Consider the following 27612-nt stretch of genomic DNA (forward strand, 5'->3'; position numbering starts at 1 on the left):
GTCATAATTTTATCAACCAGAATTTCAAAGATAAAACCACTCAATTGTAAGTATAAATGCCATCCATTTTTAATATAAAGTTAGTTTACGGCTTTGTAATGTTAGATGTGTAATTTTACGATCAGCTGTTTTTTATAATGTGGAATAAATTATTAATTTTCATTCATGTTTTACATGTTTTTCTGTCTGGCAAGCCATTAAATTATAGAACTTAGCTCATTTAGTATTTGTTATAATACTGCATGCTGTGTGATTTGTTGTTTTTCTATCAAATAAAGTCACCAGTTCGGCCTTCAATAAAGTGGTGGGTGTTTTTTTGTCGCTTTGTTCTTCTTTGGTTTGGTTAGAGGAGATGTGAAAGTGAGTGTGAAAGCCCCGGCCTTTAAACATTTAGAAAAGTTTTTTTAAAAAAATCTGCTGCAGATTAATGTTGCACACCACTGATCTATTGCTTATTTAAATCTAAATATTATATTCAGTGGTACTACTGACTATTGAGAAGCTTTTTTTTTCAGTATCAGTATTGATCTGTCACTACTTTGGACATTTTATATCAAGCAAATGGATGGCTTTCACTCACTTCAAATTTTACTGAAAGAAATGAACAATTGCTGAATTAAATACACATACATTTACAGTACGTCTTCATATAAATTATTACTAACTAGAACATAATGCAATAAAAAGACAAACTAAATTATTGGAATACTGTAGTTAAAGTATACATTTTTATCTAAGGAATTACATAAATCTTTTTGCTGAAATGTCTTTTAAACAGATTATTACACACAGAAATAATAGCACAGTTATGACAAACACAGCCCTGACAAGCTGTCAGAACAGTCAGCTCAGGTAAAATAAAAACGAACTTGTAACTAGCAATGACAGCAACGCCTGCAAAACTTTTCTAACTCAACATGCAAACACATCTTTTTTTTCCCAGTTAATCTCGTCTCATAATTGCCTGAATTCACTCAGGCCTCAGTGTAGACTAGACTGCTATGTAATGATAACATTCATATTTTTCATCATTTGAGGTTAAATGGCATTTCATTTCTGTTGAAATCTAAGATGAGGGATGTAATGTAAGTAAAATTAATATGAAATAGTTATAGTTAAAGCCAGCTGCTTATCCATGTTGCCAAATTGAAAACACATTTAAGAAATTATAATTAAAGATATCTGTACAGTTCCAGTAAATAAACTTGAAGCATTTGTATTTTCATGAGCAAAATATATTTCCTACTGTGTGTCAGCTAAACTCATTTGTATTTCCACTACAAATGATTACAGCGACGGTAAAGTTTTCCACGAGTTTACCTGCTGGTGTAGTGCAGTTTGGTCTTTGAATGAATAAAGTGTGTTGATAAAGCACCCGTACATAACGAGGTACTGTGTGACTTTCAGTCTGCTAGGACAGTTAAATGCTTTTTACTGTAGGCTTCTGTTCTGTCCTGTCTCATCAGGAAAGTACCTACACATTATTTGAAATAAAAAACTGAACAGAGCTATTTCTGTATCATAACCAATGCTTGACCAACAGAAATGAGGAACGGTACTGGTTCAAGTGGAAAATCCCCCTGACGTGGTCTTTTAGTTTCATTTACACACCCTGGGTCATAACTATAATTTCAAGCTTTCAAAATAACCCTGTACTCAAGATAAACTGTATCCTTACTTTAAATATTTTCTTAAATATACTGCTAATTTATGGCTGGCCACATTACACAATATTTATTCTGCACATTTAAGCCCATTATCTCAAGAGTCTAAATTATGACGTGTGCATTAAAGAGCAACTACTCTATTAAGATATGCAGCCCTGCTCAGTTAAGTAATTTAATGTGTAACGGAGCTACGGGCCGACATCAGACAAGACTACGTTCAAGAAGACACTCACTGTAAGAACCACAATGATGCTTGTAAGAAATATTGGCTAACCACGAGCAAGGAGCTGCAGATCTATGAAACTGAATGACTCATGATAACTGTAATTGAACACTACTGTTACCAAATTAGACGTGCAACATTTAACCAAGAAAGAAAATCAGCTCCTTCTTGCAAAGCAAAGATGCACACTAAAGCATAAATTGTGTTTTTGTAGGACTGAGGCAACTGAAGCTCTTGTTGACCAAACTGTAAACAGGCACAGATTGTTTCTCAATGATTTACAGATGTTAAAATACAGTTGTGAAATTTAGGTTCTTGAATCGGATGTTAAAAACTGGTATTAGACTTAAACACAATGTGCAGCTCTCCATAAATAACTGTATGCAATATTAAAATCAAACACACATTTTAATGAATCACATTAGATGAAGGCCAGCCACTGCATGAGGGGCCTGAGGAACAAAATTAATGACTGTCTTTGTCCACTAGAGGGACACCAAAGAGCCTGACACGGAAGAACTCACCCACTCAAGTTTTGTCATTTGTATTTTTCTTTTTACTACATTTACATAAATGCAAAATAAAAGGAGCAAGAAACTACAGCAGTTACACAGGAACATAGAGATCACAATGAAAAGAGAGGACTTCATTACATGTATGCAGAAATGATGGTAATATTGTCTTGTGTGCATGACTGAAAGATTTGCTGTTTGACAATCAGGAAAAATCATCAAACATAGCTCACAACGAAGGAGTTTTATTGTTAGAATTATGAAAACTGTAAAAAGTATTATTAATGGTTTGTAGTTATAGTGGTTATACGTAGTCTGTAATTAGTTTCATGACGTTCAATCCATATTAAAAAGTAAATGCTCCAGATCAGTTACTCCCCTACATGATGCTCTAATGCTTTGATTTTTTTTTCTTTAAACTTGGGGTTTAGATGTAAAAAAAAATATATATATTTCTAAAACACAAAATGATGCTTTTAATGGTCAATATTTAATGCCTTTTGTGTAAAATAAAGAATATGTGCAGCTTCCAGACACCTGATCAACTGTATTACCCTGAGCACATAATGAATGGTTGTGAAGCTGCCCTGGACAGAAATGTGTTGGCCATGAGAGATTGTGGAAAAAAACTTTTAAAAAAGTGACTTCAATTTGGTACTGACTTAACTAGCTATCAGAGTAGATTGTGGCACCAAATAACAGCTGCAACCACAATGATGTTAACTATAAAAAACAGTTCTGCTACTAACTTGGACAGTCTGCTGATCTTAACATTTTAAGTACTGATGTTCGACCAACTTAAGCGTCTGGTTTCTACCTAGTGTATCTCATTATACGGACATTTCTAAAAGAAACTGTATATACACTAAAGCCTATCATAATAGGATGCTATCATATCACGAACTTGCCTACAATGCTTTACAAAAACAGCACAACAAACAAAATGGAAGTCCAGCCATGTAAACAAGTTTTAAGACACTGAGTTTCTAAAACTATACACTTCCTTACTGATCTATGAAACCTATCATACTAAGTACCACTTACAGGCCTCTGCCAAACTTAACATCCACAAAATATATGCGGCGAACTACCTGGCATCCTTTGTTAATAACACTCTCCCAACTTTTTTTCACTTTTTTAGAAAATATTTTTTAAAACATTTTGCATCGACTTGTTTATGTGCAATGTGACACCGGCTAATTTGATTATACTGAAATGCATTTGAACTGGATGTGGATTTGGAAAAGTAATTAATATGACAGTAGTCAAGAAGGAAAGGATTCAAATGGGAGGAATGTTTTTGGAAAATAACTTATGCCTATTTGTTGTGACTTCTGAAAGACCTGCAGTCTCACAGTTTTGATTTCCAGATCATGTTCATAATCACTTCCCTGTAAGTATTATTCAACATAAAGCAAGCAATGGAAAACAAGCAAGTTGATAGATATGATCAGAGGATGTTGCGTGTTTGATAAACTGTATAATGCTGAGAAATGGACGGATCAAAGTTCATTTGTAAAAAGACAATTAAATGTTGGGTAGCAGCTCAAGGGGTCTTTATGTTGTGAACCACACTGACTTTTAAGTGCACAATGATTCAAAGAATTATTTTGTACCCTGAACTAGTGGTATTTCCCAATACATACCCCCCTCCAGTGGGGGTCACTACTGTCTGATGTCTGCTGGTCTGAGCTGCCTCTCACCCTCAGCCAGGAAGATCTGCATGGCCCGGTACAGCAGGTGGACGCCCAGGTCCCGTTTCTTCTTCGCCTGCCAGGTGGACACCACTCCATAAAAATCTCCTCGCTTCTGATTGGTGAGCATCTTCAACCCTGGAACAATTGTGAATTCAAGAAGGTTACTGACATGCTAGGCTAGTGTAAGATCAACAATTTGTTTTCATTTGTATTTATTTGCAGATTTTTCGCTGGAAAGTAACAGCCATGCCTCACACAGGCCGATGCAAAAATGCATCAAAAAGAGGAGAACTGCAGTCAGTTATAATTTAGATACTCAATATAATAACACGTCAAGGTCATTTGTGAGATTACAGGTAGATTTCACAGGTTTGATTTCTTAAAAATAGTCACAAAGTGAGATTATAGGCCGTAGTCTGAACTTAAAAATGTTCAAAAAGAAAACAAGGCTTGTTTTACTTGTGCATTGTTTTGTCTGTACTGATTCAGGGTAGAATTACGATTCAGTCCTTGTTTTTTGTTCTCATATCTTTTGGGATTGATGCAATGTAACGTGAGACTGTGCACTTCACTTCTCTTTTCTGTGAATAACACTTATAGCCACCCTGTATTCTTAACTGTAAATTTCAGTAAAAACTGATTACACAAAAAAGAAAATGGGGAAAACATGCCACATATATACATTTACAAAAATATCAAGGAGCACAGTTGACAGTCTATCAAATAGCTACAACACGTTGCTTCATTTGTCAGCTCTTTGATCATCCCATTGACTTAATTTATAGCAACTGCAAGCAACAAACCCAGAAGGTTACCCTTCAGGTAATGACTCCATTTTGTCTCATTTAGAAATCCCTAATGTTGCTCTTCACAACCACAAACCTCTCCTGCATCTTCCTCATCAAACTGTTTCAAGTTTCAAGTAAATTAGAATAAATAAATTAGACGTTAGAATTAAGTCTAAAGCTATGGTTTCAAACCTTACTACAATTGTGCTTAATGATATTATGTATTAATTGATGACTATCAAATTATCATCATCATTAGCCTACTCCTAATCCCATACACACAGCTGCCTCACACACAAACATCAAAACATGAACACACATACATTATCAACACATACTCTGCCTGAGACAATCTAATCTATAGCCCAGGACTCTTACCATATCACCACGTACATCATCATAACTGCTTTGTGTTATTGTCTATCTGTCTGTTAATTGGTTTTGTCCCATCCCCCTTCTATATCATGTGCCACCCTTTTTTGTCAGCAGTCATTAAATCCTTTTACCTCTAACTATCACATTATATATTTTATGCGACCAATAATTTGCTGATAATTCCCATATAAAAGCAACTGACGGGATGATTCAAGACCCTGATACAAAGCAGATGGGGAATGTGTATCCAAACAGGATTTCTCCAGTGGGTTACATCACCGTTTGCCACTTCACGTAGATAATTGGTGATGAGTTTCACCCCCTCTGTACTCACCGATGGCCTCTACCATGCAGGCCTCTCTTGTGTAAGCCTCCACCGGAATGACATTCTGGAAACAATGCAGAGAGATGACGCCCTGCTCGGCGTTCCACACCTGAAGGATGTGCTGCACTTTGGGGCACAGTTTCTATCACACAGAGAAGAAAGGGACAGTGATTTAGATACATGCGTTTATTTGACTTTAATTAGCTAAGACTGATCAGGAGGCGCTGCCTTACCTTGGCGGTCTTCTCTCCTTTGAAGTACTCTAAAGCCTCATACATGTGACTGTAGGGGCGGGAGCGTTTTCCTTTGCCCACATAAAATATAGCGTGGATAAATGTCTGGAAACACTCCTGTGGAGTCATGGTGCGACTGCGGAATGGGAGGTTTTTCGTCACTCTGGCAGAGAAGAACAAGGATCCATTTAATTAGACTTTGAGGGTGAAAGGTGTTCATCTGTGTTAGAGAGTTGTGGGTGTTACAGTCCGATCTAAAGATACACTGGGAATTTAACATCTCTAAATGTTGAAGACAGTTATTATTGTTGATGTTACAGATGTCTGTCTATGTGTAAATTCTTCTACGAAACCAGCCAATAGCCTTGTTTCGTTAGTGTAGTTTTAGCTCTGATTATGGGACAAAATATCAACGTATGAATTCCCAAAGCAAACTGCAATATGACAAATCAAATGGTTGTTTTTCATACACAGCATAGTCTCTTGTTCTAATACAAGCAGTTGGGTGTAGAAATGATTTTCATGCAAAATAGAAAAGGCAAAAAGGACATTTTTTTGTGCAGTCCAGCTTGCAACGTTACCCCGGAGAAAACAAATAAAAACATAAATCACAAAACAGCAGACCTCGGGTCGAGCAGCAGGTAGTTGAAGCTGGACTTGATGATGCCCTCCCTCCATTTTCTGTTTTGATCTGGTTGATCAAACTGCTGGCACAAAGCCTGCTCATCGGCCTGGCAGTCAGGCAGCTCAAAGGCCCGCAGGGCTCGACACAATTCCGGACTATAACCTAAATCTACAAAAATCAAACAAGAGAACACAAAAAAAAAAATGACGTGCTGTGTCAGAGATGGGGTTAATAAGCTAAATGATAATAAGTGTATTAATATGCCTCATTCACTCAGTACGTCTAATCTAATCCGCCCACAAAGTGATGCCTTCTTGAATCCCCCAAACAGTGGTGGAGAGCTTCAACACGAATAATGAGTTCAATTTTCCATTTTCATGCTTCGTTAAAAGACTGATTTTACGGTCAACTAAAGGCCACAACTATTGCACTACTTCACAGGACAAACGTCGCTTGAAATAGTAACATAATTATGACTTCATTATAAATGACATTTTTTTTGTTTCATTTATCTTCTCACACGTTCCCCATCTCATCCCCAAACTGCTCACAATCCAAACCACCCATTCAGAAATACTATCATCACCTAATGATAGCTCACGTTAGCTATACAGTAATCAAGAGCTGTAACTAAAGAGCACGAGTGGTACCTGTTTGTGGCTGCTGCAACTGCTTCTGGGGATGTAGTGACTGGGAGTTTGACTCCTGCAACAGGCGGCACAGCCTTCGCATGTAGGTGGGCCTGGTGCAGCAGCTGATAGGGCCTGGGCTCTCCCCCAGCTCTACTAGCCTCAGCCTCAGCTCCTTGTCGGTCATCCCTTTGGTCTCTGGCAACAGCCTGTCATCATCCTTTTCTTCCTTTTGTTGCACTTTCTGAGGCTTCTTGTTCTCCTTTCCTGCGTTCATCATGTCCGTCTGCATGGAGCGCCAGTCATAAAGGATGGTTTCCTCGCTGCTGGTGGTGCTCATGCTGGAGCTGAGTGAGGTGTTTGACGTGGGCGGGACATGGATCTCTATCAGCTTGTGGCCCTGTTCGGTATCGGTGTAGAGGTACTCCACTGGTTCGTCTAGATCCTGAATGTGCGGACGCCCTCCGGGGGTGTAAGATAGGTTAGCCAGGTGCTGCGGCCTGCGGCAGCTGGACAGCCGGCTCATGCTGTACCTGGGGGTGCAGCCAGTGCCTGGAGTGGAGGGAAAATCAGAGTCTTCCCTGGACCTCCGGGGGGAAAAATAACTGGAGCTAGATGAAGATGAGACAGACTCTGGCTGGGAGCTGTAGTCTTCAGTGATCCAGGCATCTTCACTGTTTTGGGAATCTACCTTGTCTTCACTTTCGTTTCTCTTTGTTGTTGCCTCATCTGCACTTGTCAGGTCATCAGTCAGAAGATCGTGGCCTTGCATGGCCAGTATAATCTCTGCAAGGTTTCTTTCATAAGCATCCTCTGAAGGGTCTTGGTTTGTCTCCAGTATGACTGTGTCAGATAGAGTCTGTGATTCAGAAGCAGAATCAGTTACGCTCTTGGAGAGGATGAGAGTGTCAGCTTGGCTATTGCTAACACTTGAACCAGCTCTGAGGGTGCTGGACTGTGTGTCCTGGCTATCAGCAGGCAAGGAGTCTCCTCTTGTGCTTTGCCCTGAATAGCGTGGTGTATGACAAGGTATGTGTGGTGAACTGTAAAAGTCTGCAATGCTTTGAGATCGAGGCGTCTGGCGGCGTGTCCGAACGGGTGTGGGGAGGGTCTCTTCAAACAGAGAAGAGGTGGCGAGGAGGCTCTCGGGCGTTTTGCTTGTTCTCATTGAGCAGCGACTCAATCTTGAGCGAGTCCTGCCTGTTACATAAGGGCTCGGTGTGAATGGAAGGTTGAAGATTTCCTGTAATGTCTCGGCTGCTTCATCCAATGGGGTGTCTGCCACTGGCTGGCCAATGCGACCTTCACTTTGGGTGGCCACAACAGGACCACTACACGCCTCAGACAAGTCATTGTTTGGGTATTTTACTTCAGATGGAGCCTGTTTATCACACAAACCTGGTAAATGTTCTGTAGTTTTTGAATCCATCTGATGTTCTGTTTGAACAGGTGGCAGATCGTGCCTTGTAAATTTAGAATCAGAGTCTGTAGAAATCTGAATCTTTCGGTCAGATTCAGCCCCATGACAAGCGCCCTCTACCTCAGGGAGTAAAAAATGTTTTGGGTGTGTAGAAGAATCCAAAGCACTGGTGTAATGGTCGCTCTCACAGCTACTATAATGACTACTACCTGTCCCACTGCTACTGCTGCCAACATGAGACGGGGCTGGCTGTTCTGGTATGTTCACCTGAGCCTCTTCCACATGTTCACCCTCCTGTTCATTATCACTGTCTTCCAAAACACAGTGACTGATGACCGTTTTCTCCAAGTCCTCCTCTGTGCTTTCACTGCTCTCCCTGCAAAAAACATAAACGTGATCCGGCGACGTGACGTCAATGCCCTGCTTGTGTAAAACAGTGGCCATGCGTTCTGAATCCAGGAAGTCAGAGTACTCAGCCATGTCAAAAGGTAAGCTGCCGGTGCAGTGGCTGCCATCGACAGCAGGCTGCTGTTTGGGAGATTCAGGACTAAAAACGGGGAAATACTCATCAACGTCTCTGAAGCTCACACTCTTACGGCTCGCTCTCCTCGAGGGAAATGCAGGGAGAGTGTCTCTTCTGGAAAGAGAGATTCTACCATCAGCTGTAGCAGCATGTTCATTTGCTTTCGATGTGGACACACCCTCGTCAGTTAATAAATCATCCTCCATAAGAATCGGCATCGCAGCTGCAGGTCCCACTGCAGACATACGAGTGCTTGATAGTATGGAGGGACCTTCAGGTGCCCAGTGTGAGGAGGAATTGTTCCAGTCCTGGCCGTGATGCCTCTTAGTGTCCATATCAGAGAGTCTATTATATGATATTCCTCTGCAATTTGGCCTTCCATTAATGTTAGACAGGTTGAAAAATGATGAGCGCCTTGTGCTGCTCAATGGGGCTTCACCAAAGTCACTTATCATAGAGGAGTGGGAACTGAAGCTGTACTCTGATTCAGGATAGCTGAATGTGTCTTGGTCTGAATACACAGCTGTGGAGAAACAACAGAGCCATATAAATTAGCACAATTCCTACAAAAGGTAAAAAATTATGACTAAGCAGCCAAATTCTTGACAAAAAAATGCTGTAAGCCGTATGAACTAGCCTTCACACTGTCGAACAGGTTGGCATATGATCAGTCTTGTATTTATTTTTATTTGACTGTAAAAATAGTAAATGTTCCTAGCACAATTTAGGCACAAATTACAGTTATCAACAAAGTATTTCTTTGCCGTAGTTCCTTATATATTTAAGATACACTATCCAAGATCAATACCAGTAGAGTCCGATATGTGTGTTTTTGAAATTTCAAGGGATTTATTTAAGCTATCAGTTGAGATTGGTGTGGATTCTGGCTGAATAAGCATTACTGTAATATACTGTGTATCCATGTAATTTCTAACACATCTGGATATGCATTGTTTTCCTCAAGTTCTACAGTTATGAAACAACACAATTTGAATGTATTAACTTTGCATTCAAATGTTATTTTTCAGATTAAGTTTTTAAGTATTTGTTCTTCTAGCCAATTCATTTCTGTGTTTTGTTTTGTTGTTTTGTACTCTCAACATTATTGTACGTGAGAGCATGTCTTCAATGACTCCTCAAAATTTAAAGAGGCAACAGATAGCATATTTTCCTAAATATATCATTATGAAAATAATGTGGGTTGCACAGGGTAGTGGCCACAGTAAAATCAGACTATCATCGTTTACATAGGTTACTTAGTGGCTTTGCAATCGCCGAAATTTCGCGGAAAAAATCTGCTTTACGTCAGGAAACGCGTCATGTATTGCGAAATTGGTCGGTCAGCCAATCAGGGACTGGAGCTGGTCCTTATTAGGAGCTGGGCATGAGATAGTTGAGTCAGGAGCACAATGGCAGACGGACAAAGTTTGGAGATAAGTGAAAAACGGCCCCCCAAAAGAAAACGAGCTCCTCTGTCTGAGGAGGCAAAGAAGAGCAAAAAGGAGAGTGATAAAAGAAGAGGAAAAACAAGAGTAAACCTCAGTCAGGCGTTCAAGAGATGGAGGAAGCTCTGTGACCAAAGAGGCTTCAAAACCGATGTCCAGCTAGCTTTCTTTCTAATGGATCAGTAAGTAACACAACTAAATGTTAGCTAGATGAGAGAGGACTGTACTGTACTGGCTGCTAGTTCATTCCTAGCTGGCCAGCATCGCAAATCGCCGCAACCAGGGACCGGGTAGTGAGTGTTGGTCAGCTGACATCTTCACTGCCATTGTACAGCAGCCCTCGGACAGTGATACCCCCCTCCCTTCCTTCTGTTCTCTATTCACGGAGGCAGCTATCGACAGACATCGCCCAGCTAAGTTACGCCCAGCTGTGAACACTGAACTTTGTTTCCCATTCAATTTGAGTTCTAACCGGCCGCATTGTTTCCATACGGTACCGTTTATTCTAAGATTCGGGACTGTTTACATGTGCATATTGGTATAATTCCACTGTGACTACTGTTGTTTGTACTGATACTGTGCATATTGGTATAATTTACTGTGAGTTGTTTGTACTGGTACTGTGCATTCTGGTATAATTATTGGCATTAATAATTCTCCTTACTCATTTATTTAGTACAGTGTCCACACACCTTCTCATTCTACATATACATAGAGGTATACTGGTGGCTTTACAGCCTACATTTTATTTAATTTACAGAGTGTAATAGAGTCATATTATTGATTATCTCTGATCTCCACGGTCAATTTGGTCGTTGCGACAGTGTGATGCCACTGACGCTAGGTGGCGCCAAGCTAAAAAAAAAAAAAGAATCCTATTTGTTGCCTCTTTAAATGAAGGTTGAATAAAAAGCAAAAGAGAAAGAGAAAGGCTTTAAATAGACTTTCTTACAGTATTGGAATTGAGGCATGTCGTCCTCTTCTGTGTCCACTGAGCTGGACTGGTACTCCTGAAGGAGCTGGGCACATTTCCGATTCTCCTGCTGCTCTGCAAGTTGCCCTGGTGTATTCCCTTCCTATACATTAAGGAGATAACAGGCATGAACCAAACTGAACCTAACATTTAAAGTCACACATTAGTAGATATTAGTGTCACAGCTCCAGGCGTTTTTTTTTTCTGTATTAATTCAGCTGCGATACAGACCCACTGCAGGAACTTTATAATCACTGTTAACAAGAGATTATGCAAAATGTTTATGTGTATGTGTACATTTAACTATGGACTGATAATCCTGCTCAGCTGTCTGAAACTTCATCCATACACTTGTGTTATGTGAAGTGATTAATAACAATTAAAAACAACTCTTACATTATCTTTAATGTTTGGGTTCCCTCCATTGATCAAGAGCAGCTTCAGATTTTGATAACATCCCCACAGTGCAGCGACATGAAGAGGAGTCAGTCCCTCTGACCTGGGAGAAATACAAGAAAACACAACTTTATGAAAATGTTTTCATTAATATCATCAGTGTCTCAGGTCCAAATTTAAACATATTTCCAGATAGAAGAGGATACTGGTGAAAGTCATCGCAAGCCTTTTATGATGCAAAACTCTGCCAGAGATTGCTCAAAAATCTATACAACCTTCATATACACTTACTGATGCAACGATTGTCAAACCTATCAAAAGAAGCAATTTCAAACAAATGGGTCCTGTAGGTAGACAGATTGAAAATGTGAACAAGAGCAAGATGGCATGGCGATTCTTCTTCTTCTTCTTTTTTTTTTTACTGTGTTCTTAACGATACCTGATATTGGGATCTGCTCCATATTGCAGCAGCATTTTCAAGCAGCGTGTGTTCTTCTCACTCTCTTTGCCAGCAGCCAAGTGTATTGCAGCCACCCCTTCACTACCCACCCGGTCAGGGCATGCACCTTGTGAAAGAAGCAGCTGCACAGATCTGCCAAGGAAGAGAGATGTGTTACAATTGATGAGTATTGACTTGTAGGATACAGTTGTACTGTGTTGAGGGTGTGATGTCCTGCAAAGTGTTGCACTATGGATAAAGGATGGACTAAAACAGCATCATCACTTATACAATAGCAATAGCTCGTGGTATTTAACAGAGAAATTCTAAAGACTCAAAAAACAGGTACTGATATTTAGGGATTACAAGCATCACCACATGTATAGTTACAGTGGGAATATTATTATCAGGTGTGTGTAATACTTTTTTTATTACTAGGCCCTGTATGTTTAGTCCACATGTTTATTTGTACTCATTTTAGTTTATGGGCCACATACAGCCCAATTTGACCTCAAGTGGGCCGGACTAGCGAAACCACTGCATCATAACATATAAATAACAACCCCTTCAAAATGTACCCTTTTTTAGTGTAAAGAATTACATTCTGAAAACGTTCATCCATTTACAAAAGAAATTATGAGCAGCCGGCAATATCCTGAAAAGAAATATGTGCAAATTCAACAGCATGTCTCAGTTTTTTCCACATTCAGTCAGTCTGTTACTCACTTTCATTACATGTGCTTTTTTTTTTAAATAATTTTCCACCAAAGTAGAAGCTATTGAAGAAGCAGGTGAAGTCACCCCCTGCCTTACGAACCATTTACAATCTGAAGTTTTGTCACTGCCTCAGCAACAGAGTTCCACTGATACCGTTTTAAGACAGAAGTCTGACGCAGATTCTTTTGTACTGAAGCTGCTGGTTGACAATATTTTGGACTAATATTCTTAAATAACCACAATAAGTACTCATTGTTATTTCAGACTGCTGTATTCTGGTCACACCTCTAAGGCAGTATTTTACATGTAGTATCTGCTCGCTGTTTAATTTGCTCCTGCAACCTCTTAGCCTTCACAAGTGCATCAACATTAGGTGTGCAAGGTCAGATTGGACCCTTTGGTGGGCTGGTTCTGGCCCCCGGCCGTAGGTCATAAAGCCCCTGACACCCCTGATGTAGACGACTGACAAGCTGTACTGAAGTGTTTTATCTGTATCTTAATTTATCTGTACAATATGGGATACTCATCTGTTTTGAGAGCCTAACTAACACTTCCATGTTACATAAGGCAAAATGTAAAGATCTGAATGATTTTGGGACATATACAGTGTCATACACAAACTGGTCACAAGTTGCCCCCTAATGTAGACAGATATTTTCTAAACAATACTAAAACATGACCACTGAACAGAAAAACATGTTTCACTTAAAGCTGTGCGGTTTTGAGGACTTCACAGACACTAAGCACCAACGAATAAAGTGAGTACAATAAAGCAATACATTGGGGGGAGCTAAAAAATAATAATAAAACACACTCAGTATACTTAAACTGCTGCAACAGGAAAATAACTTAGGATACTTTGAGATCATGCAAGATGGCTTGCTGCGTGCAAAGGATGTACGTCAGAGCTGTCGCATGTTATAAACAAAGGGCATGTCTGGACAAAACAAGGCATCACCTGGGGTCTCCATCGTTCACAGCGTTACACAGTTGACTTTCGAGCGTCGTCAGCTTTCGATCCATGTCCAATGTTATCGTTATCCGTTTATAAATTATCTACAGTCGTGTATTAGCATCCTCCGAATTGTTAGCCCATAGCGTGCAACTAGCTATGAATAATCATTAAACGAAGCTAGCTAGTTAGCTAAGATAATGGCGACCTTATTAATGCACACATCAAACTACAGTTTTATATGCAGTTAATGTGTGTTGTCCTTTCTTTTGTCACTTAACCTCTTTAAGAGAAGTGACGTTATTGTTTTAAAACTCTAAAGGCCGGTTGTTTATCCACATAATCTTAGTTTTCGAGGAGCCGCACGACTGTTTTGGTTGAAATTCCCTCCAAGCTCGCGAACACTCCTCCTTTCTGGCTGCAGGCGGAAGTCCCGCCTTTCGGCAAATCTGATTGGACGTTGTTTTCATTTCATCCAATCAGATGAGATATTACTTGAAAGGGAGGTGCAAGTTTTTCTTATCGCCTCTTTCATGTTTCAACAAAATATGTGTGATCTTCTGTAAAAGAATGATTTAGACATTAAATAGTTGTATTCAACGCACCATTTCAGACACCCAGTTTTATATGTAGTGTAATTAATGGTTATAAATCACATATTGCATTTGTTTTAATCACTTTCACTGCGTAATAACTTATAAGAGATCCATACTTTTTGCATTAGCATACATAATTACATGAAGTAAATCTCAAATTTGTTATCTCTGTATTCTAAATAATAAATACTTCATATTCTGGGAAATATGAGTTTATTTTTGGTTATTTTGGATGTATTATACCAGAGTACATTTTGTGTAGGCCTATTTTCATTGCATATGTTTTATAAATTGATGTTGCAATATGAAGATACAGCCATACCTCTTAAACATACACAATGTGCATAATAGTACAGAGAGTTATGGGTCTTTTTTTTAAGTATGATGACTGGGATGATGAGGATCAGGATAGACAAGGATGTGCCAACAAAGTTTTTGTAAGAACAATTGAAAGCGTACATCTTGAAACATGAGGAGTGTTAGCAATCCTACATTTTTTGTCCAATATCATTAGAAAATCACACCTTTACTCAAAAATCTTAAAAACATTTTCATATAGCCTAAATAAACTAAGGATAAGGAGTGCTGAAAACCAGGGCTGAAAACCAGGGCTTTATACTGTAATAACATTAATGCTTTTCAAAAGGTTATCTCAACAAGAAGAAGTGAATTAAAATGGCAGTGTCTCAAAGTTGTGCGGCAGTACAGCTCTTAAATTACACACTGAAAGTACAGTGTATAGAGTAATTTATTTTTCATCCAAGCTGTCATATTGCACAATTTCTCCAAGTTCAGGAGGAATTACACAAAGGCTGTCATCTCAGACAGAGCAGAGGGAGAGGAGAAGGAGGCTCATCAGGAGGAGCAGCAGGCTGGGATTGACAGCTCCAGCGTGGTTGAGCGGGTCCACTTTGCAGTCCCCGTAGGGCTCCAGGCAGGCAGCATAAGCCAGGACGTGTGCAATGTAGTTCTGCTCCTGGACTCCGTGGAAAAGGTGTGACATGGGGCCTTTGGCAAAGATGGCAACGTCCTCTATGCCATGGGTCTCTGACTCAAGAGGGACAGGAGCCTGCTGACGGTAATCGTCACCCGCTGAGGAAGAATGAGATGAAGGAGTGTTACAGTAGCAGTATCAGGGTTTTCTGGCACATAGACAAATTGCAGTATGACAATATGACAAAATACAATGCAGCTAAACAAACAACCGAGTCAGACCTTTGGGAAAGCATCAGCAAAAATTTGATTCCCCTCGAAATGTTTTCGCAAATTATTTAATATTTGCAGAGCTCTTGTACATAATACCACACACTCTTTGCAGACAATCAATTTGGTACATTTCTTATAAAGAATACAATTGATAAAGGAGTTACACTGGAGTCAATCTGTTGCTTTTAAAATGCTTTGGAGCTATGACACATTTTCTAAGACTTGGTTCCTCTTCATACCTCTACTCTACTTCACTCTGCAGTAGGTATGCTGTTACACCACAAGATGGAGCTACTAAATTACTTTGTTATGCCTAGCATGATTATCAGTGCACACTTACATGAAACTGACTCATTCATATCTGGGCGAACTCCACTCCGGTATCCTGGTCCATTTCCATACACAGCAGTGGTGAAGTGCTTCTTGTCGCCAGCTAGTGAGCGAGACACCCCTGCAAATCACAGGACAAATTGGTACCTGCAGGTTTGGAACATCAGATGCTATTCACTTTTTTTTTTGTTTGTTTTAAACACAAAACCTCCCTCACTGCAGCTCTTATCAAATTCTAAGAGTGCAATTTTACCTAAAACAGAGTTTCCTCTGGCAGAATATCCTCCATAGGCAAAGACATGGGAGTGGTCTGCAGTTACCACAGACAGGGTGTCCAGCTCGCTGGTGAGCTCAGCTGCTCGCCCAATCGCCCGGTCAAACTGGACAGCCTCATAGAGAGCTTTTTTGGCGCTTCCTCCATGGTGACCATGGTCAATTCTCCCACTTAAAGTCCAAAAGAAAGCATTTGACAAATAAGCATCTTATCTCTCATACTGGCAATTAAGATTTCTTTATGTTCCATGCCTTTACTGTAACATAACTTGATATAGTTTCAAATCTCATAGCAATTTGGACAAAAAAAATGTATCATGCAACTCCAATAATCCAGTCACAACTAAAAATGTCTCAAAAATAAAATATGCTCTGTTGGAAAGCCAACAAGGGTTTTAACTTTCAGTGGTTTGAAGTTCAAGTGTGTCATTTTTAGCAATTAATTGATGGTGTGAAAGGGACAGTTACACTGACAGTTTTAAGATTATGTGGTTGTTTTCCATCTGGGGAATATGTACAGAAAACAATTACACTTATCTTCCACAAAGAGGAAAAATCCATTTGGGTTCTTGCTCAGAATCTTAATTGCTTTCTCCATCATCTCTGTAAGGGAGGGGTCCATGGTTGGGTCACGCTCCAACTCGTAGCGGCAGTCTTTGGGCTCAAAGAGACCTAAATGCACAAAAAGCAGGCCTCAGTTTGAAGAACTAAGAAACACATGGCTTTTTTTAAATGGAGCTGACCATGGTGGTGCCATCAGTGTTTGCAATATGAGTTTTTCTACAAAAAATATTAACTAAAAACGTGGCTCTAAATTGCAAAGTGAGGAGATAATCCTGCTCATTTTAATCAAGGCCTTGTTTGATTCACCCTGTTCGCCCGAGGAAAGTTCAGGCCATCATTCTGTGGTGTCTTGAATGATTAATTGGTTGTCAAAATGGTGAACTGAACAGTTCTTCTTACCCATCAGGAAGTCTGTATCTGCAGGATTGACGGCATCAAACTGAGCTTTGTTCCAAACATATTTAGCATTCTGTAGACGGTGAACAGATACAAACAGAATAATTGGAGGTTTGGAGGGAGGAACTGTAAACAGTTTTTTTTAAGAAGATAACTCCTTCAAAAAAATGTAATATGTTGCAGCCAGAGGGAAAGTGAGATTCATTCACTCTCAAATTCAAACCCGATGAGCACACTTTTAAAATCAACCATTATACCTTTTTGTTTTGCAACCACATGTCAACAAGATTTCGTCCATCATTTCGGTCTCCTGTGTAAGATGGATACTCTGGGTCATGCGTGGTTCTCGGAAACATGTACTGACGTCCTCCACCAAGAATAACCTGGATTGAGAGACATGGTGACAGTTAATATATGTATACTTTTTACTCTATGGTGATGTCCCCATGGGATACTGTGCACATTGTGTAGGAAGGTAATTGTAAAGTTGTCTGGTTATGATCAAACTGTTGACCTAATATGGCTTCCTGATGATGATTGGGTTCATTTTACAATACATCAATGGATATTCAGTCATCCAGATTTTAGAAAACCAAGAAGTAGTATAAGTCAAGCATCATTTTCTCACTAAAGAGGCCGTACACGCCAATATGCATAACCACAGACAAGAATTCCATTGAGTGGGTGCTCTAGTGTTTAAGTGTTTTAAAAAAATACCTTTATAATAAGGCTTACATTTATCTCTGTGTTATGAACCAGCTGCCAAGCAACGTCACGGCAGCCATGTTGGATCGCCTCGGTGGTGAGGTCGGAGTCAGAATACCACCCTCGGTTGGCAGTGTGAGCGTAGGTTGCACCAGGAGAGGCGTGCTGCACTCTGGTTGTCGTGACAATTCCCACAGACTTCCCTAAAACATACAGAGCATGATGTGGAAATATTTTTTATCGGATACATTCAAGAAAAGATATATAACACCAAAAACAAGATTGAAATTTGATTTAATCTACATTAAAGACAGATATTATCCATCACAGATGCAAAGTATTTTAATCTGACGTTTTACATGTATATTCCATTTTAGATTAGCTGTATATTAATTTTGCATTTCGACAGGGAGCCAGGTGCACACCATAAACTGCCCCGTAAATCATATTTATTCTAAGAATATTAGACAGTGCTCTTAAATTACCTGTAAGGTAACATCCAAATAACATGCAGAAACCAGCAAAAACATATGTAGTAATATTAAGTACACAATACTGATCTGTCTGGGTAAATGTCCTCAACGAAGAACACATCAATTAGGACTCGTCTCAACAGATATAAGTCTAAATGAAACCAATATAAAGTAAAGCAGTGTGAACCTGAACCTACCTGCCTTCTTGGCACGGTGCAGAACTGATGTGACTTCGTTCCCGAAGGTAGTGCTACAGTTGGACCTTTGGGTGGCGGCTGTGACACCCAGGGTGCCGTAGTTGGCCTTCACACCACATAAGTAAGCTGTGGCCGTGCCAGCGCTGTCTGGCATCTGCTGGTCCACGTTGTACGTCTGCAGGGACCAAATATACTCACAGGCATTAACATGAGCATCTATTAGTTCAGGTGTGTAGTAGGTGTTCTTAACCACAGTCACTTTTACTGAGATTTTTATTCTCGGACTGTATGTACCCTTAACTCATACCATGAATACACTGTTAAATTTATGAACAATAATAAATGTAGTTTCATAACTAGGTTCTGGAACAAAGACCACGCCTCGAATACATCCCATTTCCGCTCAATAGCATTTAAGCACACCCGATGCATTCTCTTTCCCTTCGAGCCGAGCTCACGAAGAGACAACTCCCCTACTCAGTCTCAATCCCAGGATCCCTCCTGTGTTCCTACCTTTGACTCAACACGTTCATCATCGTGCTCACCAGCTATCCGGAAACCCAGCCTTCATCCCTCAACCCTCAGTCTTCCATCCCTTCATCCCTCAACCCTCATACCTTCATTCCTCACTCTACATCCCTTGATCCTTACCCTGTCATCCCTAACCTTTCATCTATCTGGCCCTTGACCCTCATCCCTGCTACCCTTCATCTCTCAACCCTTCATCCCTCATCCATTCGACCCTCAACCTTCATCCCTCACCCCTTTATCCCCTCATCCCTCATCCATTCGACCCTCATCCTTCAACCCTTCATCCCTCATCCCTTCATCCATTCGACTCTCATCTGTTCATCCCTCAACCCGTCATTCCTCAACCCTTCATCCCTCATCCATTCGACCCTCAACCCTTCATCCCTCATCCATTCGACTCTCAACCCTTCATCCCTCATCCATTCGACTCTCAATCCTTCATCCCTCATCCCTTCATCCCTCAAACCCTCCATCCCTCAACCCTTATCCATTCAGCTCTCAACCTTTCATCCTTCATCCCTTCATCCCTCATCCATTCGACTCTCAACCCTTCATCCCTCATCCCTTCATCCCTCATCCATTCGACCCTCGACCCTCATCCCTTCATCCCCCATCCACATCCTTTCATTTTCTAATCCCTCGATCCTCACCCCTTCACGCTTTCCTCAGAACCCATAATCCATCATATGCAATAAATCATTCAAAATCTTTATCCTATTGGTGTGGTCTTTGTTAGTGAACTTAGATCTAGTTGCCTGTGAAATAAAACACTGTCATTGAACATGGGTTGGATCACGGGTTCCAGTCCTGTGTTTTAATTTTGTCCCTGGGGCTAACACTAACTCTGACCTGACCTGAACTCATTTCACCTGGTTTAAGAAATCAAATGTCAATTTAGCTCTCCTGTTGTATCCATATTGGATAGACGTGATCACAGGCTACTTGTGCCACCATGGCATGATTATAATGACAGCTTATCCAACCTCAAAACACAGTTCACATTAAAACTAAAACTTTTCTCCAGCGTCAGCAAAACATGCAAACATACAAGTATATTATCACTTGTAAGTGTGGCATAAAAGTACAAGCAGCTCAAACAATGTGTGTCTTCTGAACATCAGACCTCGCTGCTGTCTACATATGATAAAGACAACAGTGATCCTAATTCTACTGGTTGTTAATAACAATATCATCTACACACGACAGTACTGCTGAACCTCATGGGAGCTAACTCTCATGATACTATAGCCTATATTTTTGCTTTACAATAACCATTATCTTTATTAATCTTATCCATTCAGAGAGTGTTAAGTTACATTCCTATGTAGCAGTCTGAATGTGTTGGTCAGAGTGGGCTGACCTTAGACAGTGCCAGGTGAGGAAAGGTATCCATAACCAGACTGGTCTCCTCCCCAGAATGTCCTGCCATCTGGCCTTTGAGGATCCGGGCAGCAGTCACCGTTGGTATCCCCATACCTGAGAGCAGGTGGAAACACACCTGAGCGTTAGATAAGATCAACCAGGCAGGCACAAGGCTGTTATTGTGCTCTGTGGACCTCATAAGGCTCAGCTGATGTCAGAGTTTAAAGGGCGGTGACAGACATGTGAGTTATTTAGAGAATATGCAAAGAAAAATATTCCGCATTTCTTCAAAATCCAAATCTGGTTGATTGCCAAGTAGGTTTTAACAGACAAGGAATTTGCTTTGGTGTATTGTTGCATTGTATTGCATATTGCATTACATAGTAAGAGAATATTAAATTTAAAAAAAATCAAAAAACATAGATAAAATTTAGCATAAAGTTGATTAAAAACATCTAAAAAAATACCATAAAATTATGTACAATATATTCTCTTTTGCAAATTTCAGTATATTTTTTTGAATTTCACGAAAAATCCTGAACATATTTTCCAACATTCCTTGTCAGAGCTTGGGAATCTTTGGGAATCTTCACTCTTTATTACTGCAAATTACAGATTCAGATTGGATGGCACATTAGCTAAATTTCTTCTTGCATCTCATTTACATGTTAAGAACTAAACTGCTAAAACAAATGGCCTACATTCATCATAAGTGTGTTCCTATGTTTATCAAACTGATCATCAGATTCAATACGCCTTTGAAAATCTCAATCATTATGGTGACTGAAGTGAAATACACTGTGTTTGAACATAAATCTGCAAAGTGTTAATTACTGCTAGTTGCTGAAGTTTCAGGTCAAATACCTCATTGTTCCATGAAGGTATGGCGTGAAACTCATATGTTTCATAAACATGTCACTTAAGGGGTGATTAAATGTTACTGATCAATCCCAAACACTGATAAAATCTTAAATGTGCTGCTATCAGCAGGTATGTGGGTCGGGGTGGAGGCAGCTGTAACCATAAATCCATAATTGATTCAAACATTTTTATTTGTGCGGTGGCGCTGCCAGATACTGATCTGGATCCAGTTAACAGCAGAGCAGAGAGAACAGTAGTGATTATAATTATGTGTGTGTGTGTGTGTGTGTGTTTGGGGCCGGATCATGGCTAAATATCAGATCAGGAGAAATCAGCTATCTTGTTTGGGGTCTTTAGATGGGATTTACAGTTTGTTTTCTTGACCCTATGGTGAAAGAAGTGTGTGTGCTCCATTGTGTGTTATTTAATGTTTAGGTTTACATTCACATACAGTAGCATACCAGTATGGAGGTTAAGGGGAGTCGAAAGTAATTTAATAGGTGACCAGTTTCTAAAAATGTTGCAATGCCTGTGACTTTTTAAACTCTCTGCAGTGGTGTACCCTTTTTAGTAATCAGATCAGTTAAGGACACAATGTGGAAATAGCCAAACATGCAGTGTAGACTGTGGTTAAGCCTCAGTTCATTTAGTTTTGCTTGGACCTTCCAAGCAGTAATAACTGCTGGTGATCAGATGTCAGCATTCATCTCCTTCTGCCCATAAACCCATGGTTTTTTAGGGGGGGGTCACAAAGTACATTTCTTTTACATAGCATTCTCTCTCTCCCCAAGCTACACCACAATAACGATGAGGCTCACACTTTAAGGCCGTAACGGCTTGAACCAATGACAAACGCACTGAGCAGGAAACAGAAAATGTTCCACGAATTTAAGAAACCTGCAAGGAAAGCTCCTTTCCTCAGACTCACCGTCCCCCAGGAAGAGGATGAGGTTCTTGGCTTGGTGAAGATTCGGCTTAACATTCATGGCACTGTGAAGCGCCTGCCTCGCTTTGTTGTTCCAGTAGCTGGCATGGAGCTCTTCCTCTGTAAGCGAAGACAATGTGATAGTTACATGCATAATCAGAAGTGGCAAGGTTAAGTGTGTTTTTACATTTTAAATCTGTGTGAACCATCCAGGTGATGCTTGTAATAGGTGTATAAACAACAATTCTTACATCTGTGCCATTTAGAATAAGACATAAAAGTAGTACAGTCATATAGTCATAAAGGACAAGATGTTCCCAGGATGCTGGAATAGTGACAAGACGTAATGAAAACAAATGAGAAACACGAACAAAGTCTGATTATGTGACCTTGCTCAATCACTGCATTTCTTACACATGCTCCGTCGTGTAAAAAGGGTTGTAACAAATGGACAATACTGACTATTATTTACTATATTTTTCTGCAGGAAAGTGTCGCCAATTTCATCAAGATAATAAAAAAGCCAACGCCAGCCTGTTAACAATATTTCATCCTTCGTAACTTAAAACTCATTTTCTTCCTCAAGCTGAAAGTTGATGTCCTGTAAGTAAGGTGTGTCTTTGTAGTTTCCTTGAAATCCAGTTATGAGTCCAGAGTGACATCTGAGAGAAAGCAATCTTAGTGTCTAAAGATAATGTTTGCCCAACAGCAGCAATATGTTACAGATCCTTACCTGAAATACATGAAGACCACTGCACTGACATGAAAACCAATAGTCCAGTAAAAATGAGTTTATGTTTGCCGGCCATGGCGGTGGGTGACTATATGTGAATTAAAAAGTACTGGAGTTGTTCTCCGCACACTGAGGTCCCTTTTATAGTTGCAGCCAAGGAGCAAAGGGCACACGGAGGAGCCTTTCAACGTGAGCTTCAAGTTATGTACAACACACACACACACAAAGGACAAGGGCAAAGTCAATACATGTCTCTGTATTCCTATGAATGTATCCAACATGCAGTGTGTGGATGAGGAGGCATGTTGCCGATGGTACAAAGACAACACTAGCACTTCTGCTGTGGACAGTTACTGTAGAAGATGTGTCAGATTTGGACTTCCTGTTCAAATGAAGGAACATTTTGAGAGGACTCCCCACAACAGCTGCTGTTAGCTAAACATCTGTCCTTGCAATTCATCTCAGCTCATGTCTCATCACTCAGATGAAGTCCCTTTGTGCATTACACTCACAACACATTCAGTGTTTCATCAAATAAATATTATGTTAAAAGCTTTGCTCAGAAAATCTTTCTATTTGTTTGACAGTGCAATAAATTCAAAATGACATAGATGACATAAATAATCATTAATCCTAACTGTGATGTAATAAATCCATTATCTGTTTTTATTTGTGTTTATTATTAACAGGTAGATTAAGCACAAACACAGCTGTAATACAGAACACTTGATGGTGAACGTTAACCAGGAGCAGCTTTACTCAGTATTGACTTACAGCCGCCATAAATCATCATGTAATGATGATGACGATGATGATTACAGTGTTTTATGGTACCATATATTATAAGATATTACATTGCACTTTTTCAGACCTCTGCAGCTCATGTGTGAGCTTTGTTAAAACAGTTTTCTAGCTGACTGACCATTTATTTGAATTTGTGGCGGAATTAATTGATAACATGTGAGTCTGTGTGTGTGCAGGTGGGTCTGACGGAGGGATGTTTTTCAGCAGTGCGGTTGAAAAAAAATCCTCGGCACTGTTACACTGTCTGGCCTTGTGGTTCAGACGGAACGTCACAAGGTCACGTAGTTTTTTGTCAGTATCAGCATTTGGACGTATTACAACGAAAGATTTTGTGAGACAAGCAAGAACTCGGAGAGACACATTGGAGACATCAAAATCACAATTTAAGTATGACAATGAGGTGTGATGGACACAGCATTTCACGGACTCTGTTAGATACAAAGACGAACTGTTCCCATGCATTGTTCATACGCATACCTACAGAAAGTTATGCACCACGATTTGTATAAAACCCACATAATCACGAGCCAGTAATTCATGCATTACCCACGTAATTAGGAAGGCTGTGATCATGTGACCAACGCCCTGAGGCAACACTAAATTCCTGCAGTAAATGAGGACCGCAGTTCTAGGACCCTAGTTCTTCGCCACAGCACCACCCACCACATTGAATGACCGCAAAAGCGCAAATAAGACAGTATTCCATCCAAATACTTTCTGTAATAGTTTTAAAGGCCTATTCAACCCAAATAATACTTTCTAGGAAGTACTTATGGTTTTAAAGACTTATTCCATCAAATACTACTTTGCCTCACAATTCAACTCGGTAGCGAAGACCTGCAATTTATATAGTTAGCAGAATTAGCTCAGTATGCCCAGGAGAAATAAATACTGCACGTACATGCTAGACCTCCATGTGGAAAGTGTCCTGAGAGGGTAACGGAGACTTCTGTCATGATTTGGTGTGATATAGATAAAAATGACTTGACTAGGTCTCAACCAGATACTTTCAAAGGTTAGAAAGAGGCAATACACAAGGGTGACTCTGGGGGCACCGATCAGCCAAAACATTAAAACCACTGGAGGTTGAAGTGAATAACATGGATTGTCTCGTTACAGTGCAATGTTCTGCTGGGAAACCTTGGATCCTGGCATTCATGTGGATGCTACTTGATGCGCTCCACCCAACCAAGCACCGTAGCAGACCAAGTAAACCCCCTAATGGCAACGGCACTGGTCGATGGCAGTGGCCCCCCAGCAGGACAATGCACCATGCCACACCACAAAAACGGCACAGGAATGACCCCAGGAATGGGACAAGGAGCTCAAGGCATTAACTTGGCCTTCAAATATCCCAGATCCCAATCTGATCGAACATCTGAGGAATGTGCTGCTACCCCAGAGGTACCTCTGATTCATGGTAGGTCCTCCTTGGACCGGACTTGCCTCTGACCTGCTAAGGCATGAACACAGGACCTCTGGAAGGTGTCCTATAGCTTCTGGCATTAGGGCGTTGGCTTCAGATCTTTTGAGTCCTGTGGGTTGTGAGGTTGGGTAACAGCACATCCCACAGATGTTTGATCAGATCGGGATCCAAGGAATTTGGAGGCCAGGTCAATGCCTTGAGCTCTTTGTCTTGTTCCTCGGACCATTTCTGAGCCGTATTTGTGGTGTGGTGTGGTATGGCACATTGTCCTGTTGAGGGGGCAGCTGTTACTTAGGAATGCTGTTGCCATGAGGGGGGGTACCTGGTCTACACTGGAGTTTAGGTGGGTGGAGCGTGTCAGGTAGCAACCACGTGAATGTCAGAGCCCAAGGTTTCCCAACAGAAAATTGCATTGTAACAAGATGATCAATGTTGTTCACTTCACCTGTCAGTGGTTTTAATGTTTTGGCTGATCGGTGTATATAGTACACAGACACATTCGCCCTTTACACAGTAAACAATAAGCAAACAAACAATCTGTTGTGGCTTGAGAAAGGAAGCCAACTTCGTCCCTGACTGATGGGACAGCTTCTGCTTTGTGTGTGCTGTGTTGTGCCCCTGTGAACCAATGTGGTGCACAATGTGGTCCACAGGAAAGAGAGAAAAAGAGCATAATTGGCCAAATTAAATATTTTGAGATCATTTAACAGACAACTAGGCCTCAGCTAGTACTGAACCAAAATACATTTTGAATCCTCTGTCCCAGATTAAGCTTAGTTTGTGTCCCTAAAATCACTTCATATAGGCTTTACATTATCATGACAGACTCAAACATGGTAATATGTAGTGTAAGGCTGCGGAATAGGCGATATAACGTCTCTTCCAATATTACACAACTATATTAAAATGAACTGCCTGGTAATGTATTGTGGGGTAAAACTGGCATCAGAAGGCTACCTCTGATTTAATGTAGCTGACACAAACAGATCATATCAACATGCTTTTATTATCCTTTGAAGTTGGCCATTATTCATTATAGTAGTCAATAAGTCAACAATTAATACGACATCTAATTGGGCTTGCTGAATCACGCCATGGTTTCACGAATGGTAAACAAATGCAATTACACCTTAGAAAGACCAGGACAAAAGTCAAACTTGACTTGTTAACATTATTTGGCACATAGATATCTTGTGAACATGCCCTTTCTTAACATACAGTACAGGCCAAAAGTTTGGACACACCTTCTCATTCAATGTGTTTTCTTTATTTTCATGACTATTTACATTGTAGATTCTCACTGAAGGCATCAAAACTATGAATGAACACATGTGGAGTTATGTACTTAACAAAAAAAGGTGAAATAACTGAAAACATGTTTTATATTCTAGTTTCTTCAAAATAGCCACCCTTTGCTCTGATTACTGCTTTGCACACTCTTGGCATTCTCTCCATGAGCTTCAAGAGGTAGTCACCTGAAATGGTTTTCCAACAGTCTTGAAGGAGTTCCCAGAGGTGTTTAGCACTTGTTGGCCCCTTTGCCTTCACTCTGCGGTCCAGCTCACCCCAAACCATCTCCATTGGGTTCAGGTCCGGTGACTGTGGAGGCCAGGTCATCTGCCGCAGCACTCCATCACTCTCCTTCTTGGTCAAATAGCCCTTACACAGCCTGGAGGTGTGTTTGGGGTCATTGTCCTGTTGAAAAATAAATGATCGTCCAACTAAGCGCATAAACCGGATGGGATGGCATGTCGCTGCAGGATGCTGTGGTAGCCATGCTGGTTCAGTGTGCCTTCAATTTTGAATAAATCCCCAACAGTGTCACCAGCAAAACACCCCCACACCATCACACCTCCTCCTCCATGCTTCACAGTGGGAACCAGGCATGTGGAATCCATCCGTTCACCTTTTCTCTCGTCTCACAAAGACACGGCGGTTGGAACCAAAGATCTCAAATTTGGACTCATCAGACCAAAGCACAGATTTCCACTGGTCTAATGTCCATTCCTTGTGTTTCTTGGCCCAAACAAATCTCTTCTGCTTGTTGCCTCTCCTTAGCAGTGGTTTCCTAGCAGCTATTTGACCATGAAGGCCTGATTCGCGCAGTCTCCTCTTAACAGTTGTTCTAGAGATGGGTCTGCTGCTAGAACTCTGTGTGGCATTCATCTGGTCTCTGATCTGAGCTGCTGTTAACTTGCGATTTCTGAGGCTGGTGACTCGGATGAACTTATCCTCAGAAGCAGAGGTGACTCTTGGTCTTCCTTTCCTGGGTCGGTCCTCATGTGCCAGTT

The 27612-nt window shown here is 40.5% G+C and overlaps 2 protein-coding genes across 2 annotated transcripts; both read right to left on the minus strand.

Moving 5' to 3' along the window:
- Positions 1–2486: 2486 nt before the first annotated feature.
- Positions 2487–14331, minus strand: ankle1 (ankyrin repeat and LEM domain containing 1). Its single transcript, XM_049587137.1, has 9 exons — positions 13946–14331; positions 12271–12423; positions 11832–11934; positions 11415–11538; positions 7096–9540; positions 6445–6613; positions 5821–5983; positions 5597–5729; positions 2487–4234 (listed from the first exon to the last, which is right to left on the minus strand). The coding sequence occupies exons 1-9, from the start codon at positions 14008–14010 to the stop codon at positions 4068–4070; spliced, it is 3522 nt and encodes a 1173-aa protein (XP_049443094.1). The 5' UTR covers positions 14011–14331; the 3' UTR covers positions 2487–4067.
- A 400-nt stretch (positions 14332–14731) lies between these two features.
- On the minus strand, positions 14732–23197 carry alpi.2 (alkaline phosphatase, intestinal, tandem duplicate 2). The gene is made up of 11 exons (XM_049587140.1): positions 23092–23197; positions 22362–22478; positions 20571–20686; positions 18680–18854; positions 18040–18212; positions 17562–17687; positions 17308–17377; positions 16882–17016; positions 16325–16516; positions 16082–16192; positions 14732–15627 (listed from the first exon to the last, which is right to left on the minus strand). Exons 1-11 carry the CDS (start codon positions 23165–23167, stop codon positions 15356–15358), a joined length of 1563 nt encoding a protein of 520 aa, XP_049443097.1. The 5' UTR covers positions 23168–23197; the 3' UTR covers positions 14732–15355.
- Positions 23198–27612: the final 4415 nt, after the last annotated feature.

This window comes from Epinephelus fuscoguttatus, linkage group LG10, assembly GCF_011397635.1.
Source record: "Epinephelus fuscoguttatus linkage group LG10, E.fuscoguttatus.final_Chr_v1".
Lineage (NCBI taxonomy): Eukaryota > Metazoa > Chordata > Actinopteri > Perciformes > Serranidae > Epinephelus > Epinephelus fuscoguttatus.

What these genes read in the sequence shown, in the direction of transcription:
- ankle1 (XM_049587137.1), bottom strand. Translation starts at nt 14,010, where the DNA reads ATGGATCGAAAGCTGACGACGCTCGAAAGTCAACTGTGTAACGCTGTG. An exon ending in GGAGCAGATCCCAATATCAG is followed by an intron (nt 11,935 to 12,270) that starts GTATCGTTAAGA and finishes TATTTCTCCCAG; the next exon opens with GTCAGAGGGACTGACTCCTC. An exon ending in ACCCAAACATTAAAGATAAT is followed by an intron (nt 11,539 to 11,831) that starts GTAAGAGTTGTT and finishes CTTAATGTATAG; the next exon opens with GAAGGGAATACACCAGGGCA.
- alpi.2 (XM_049587140.1), bottom strand. Translation starts at nt 23,167, where the DNA reads ATGGCCGGCAAACATAAACTCATTTTTACTGGACTATTGGTTTTCATG. An exon ending in TGTGGTTGCAAAACAAAAAG is followed by an intron (nt 17,378 to 17,561) that starts GTATAATGGTTG and finishes CACCGTCTACAG; the next exon opens with AATGCTAAATATGTTTGGAA. An exon ending in AGATACAGACTTCCTGATGG is followed by an intron (nt 17,017 to 17,307) that starts GTAAGAAGAACT and finishes TTGTGCATTTAG; the next exon opens with GTCTCTTTGAGCCCAAAGAC.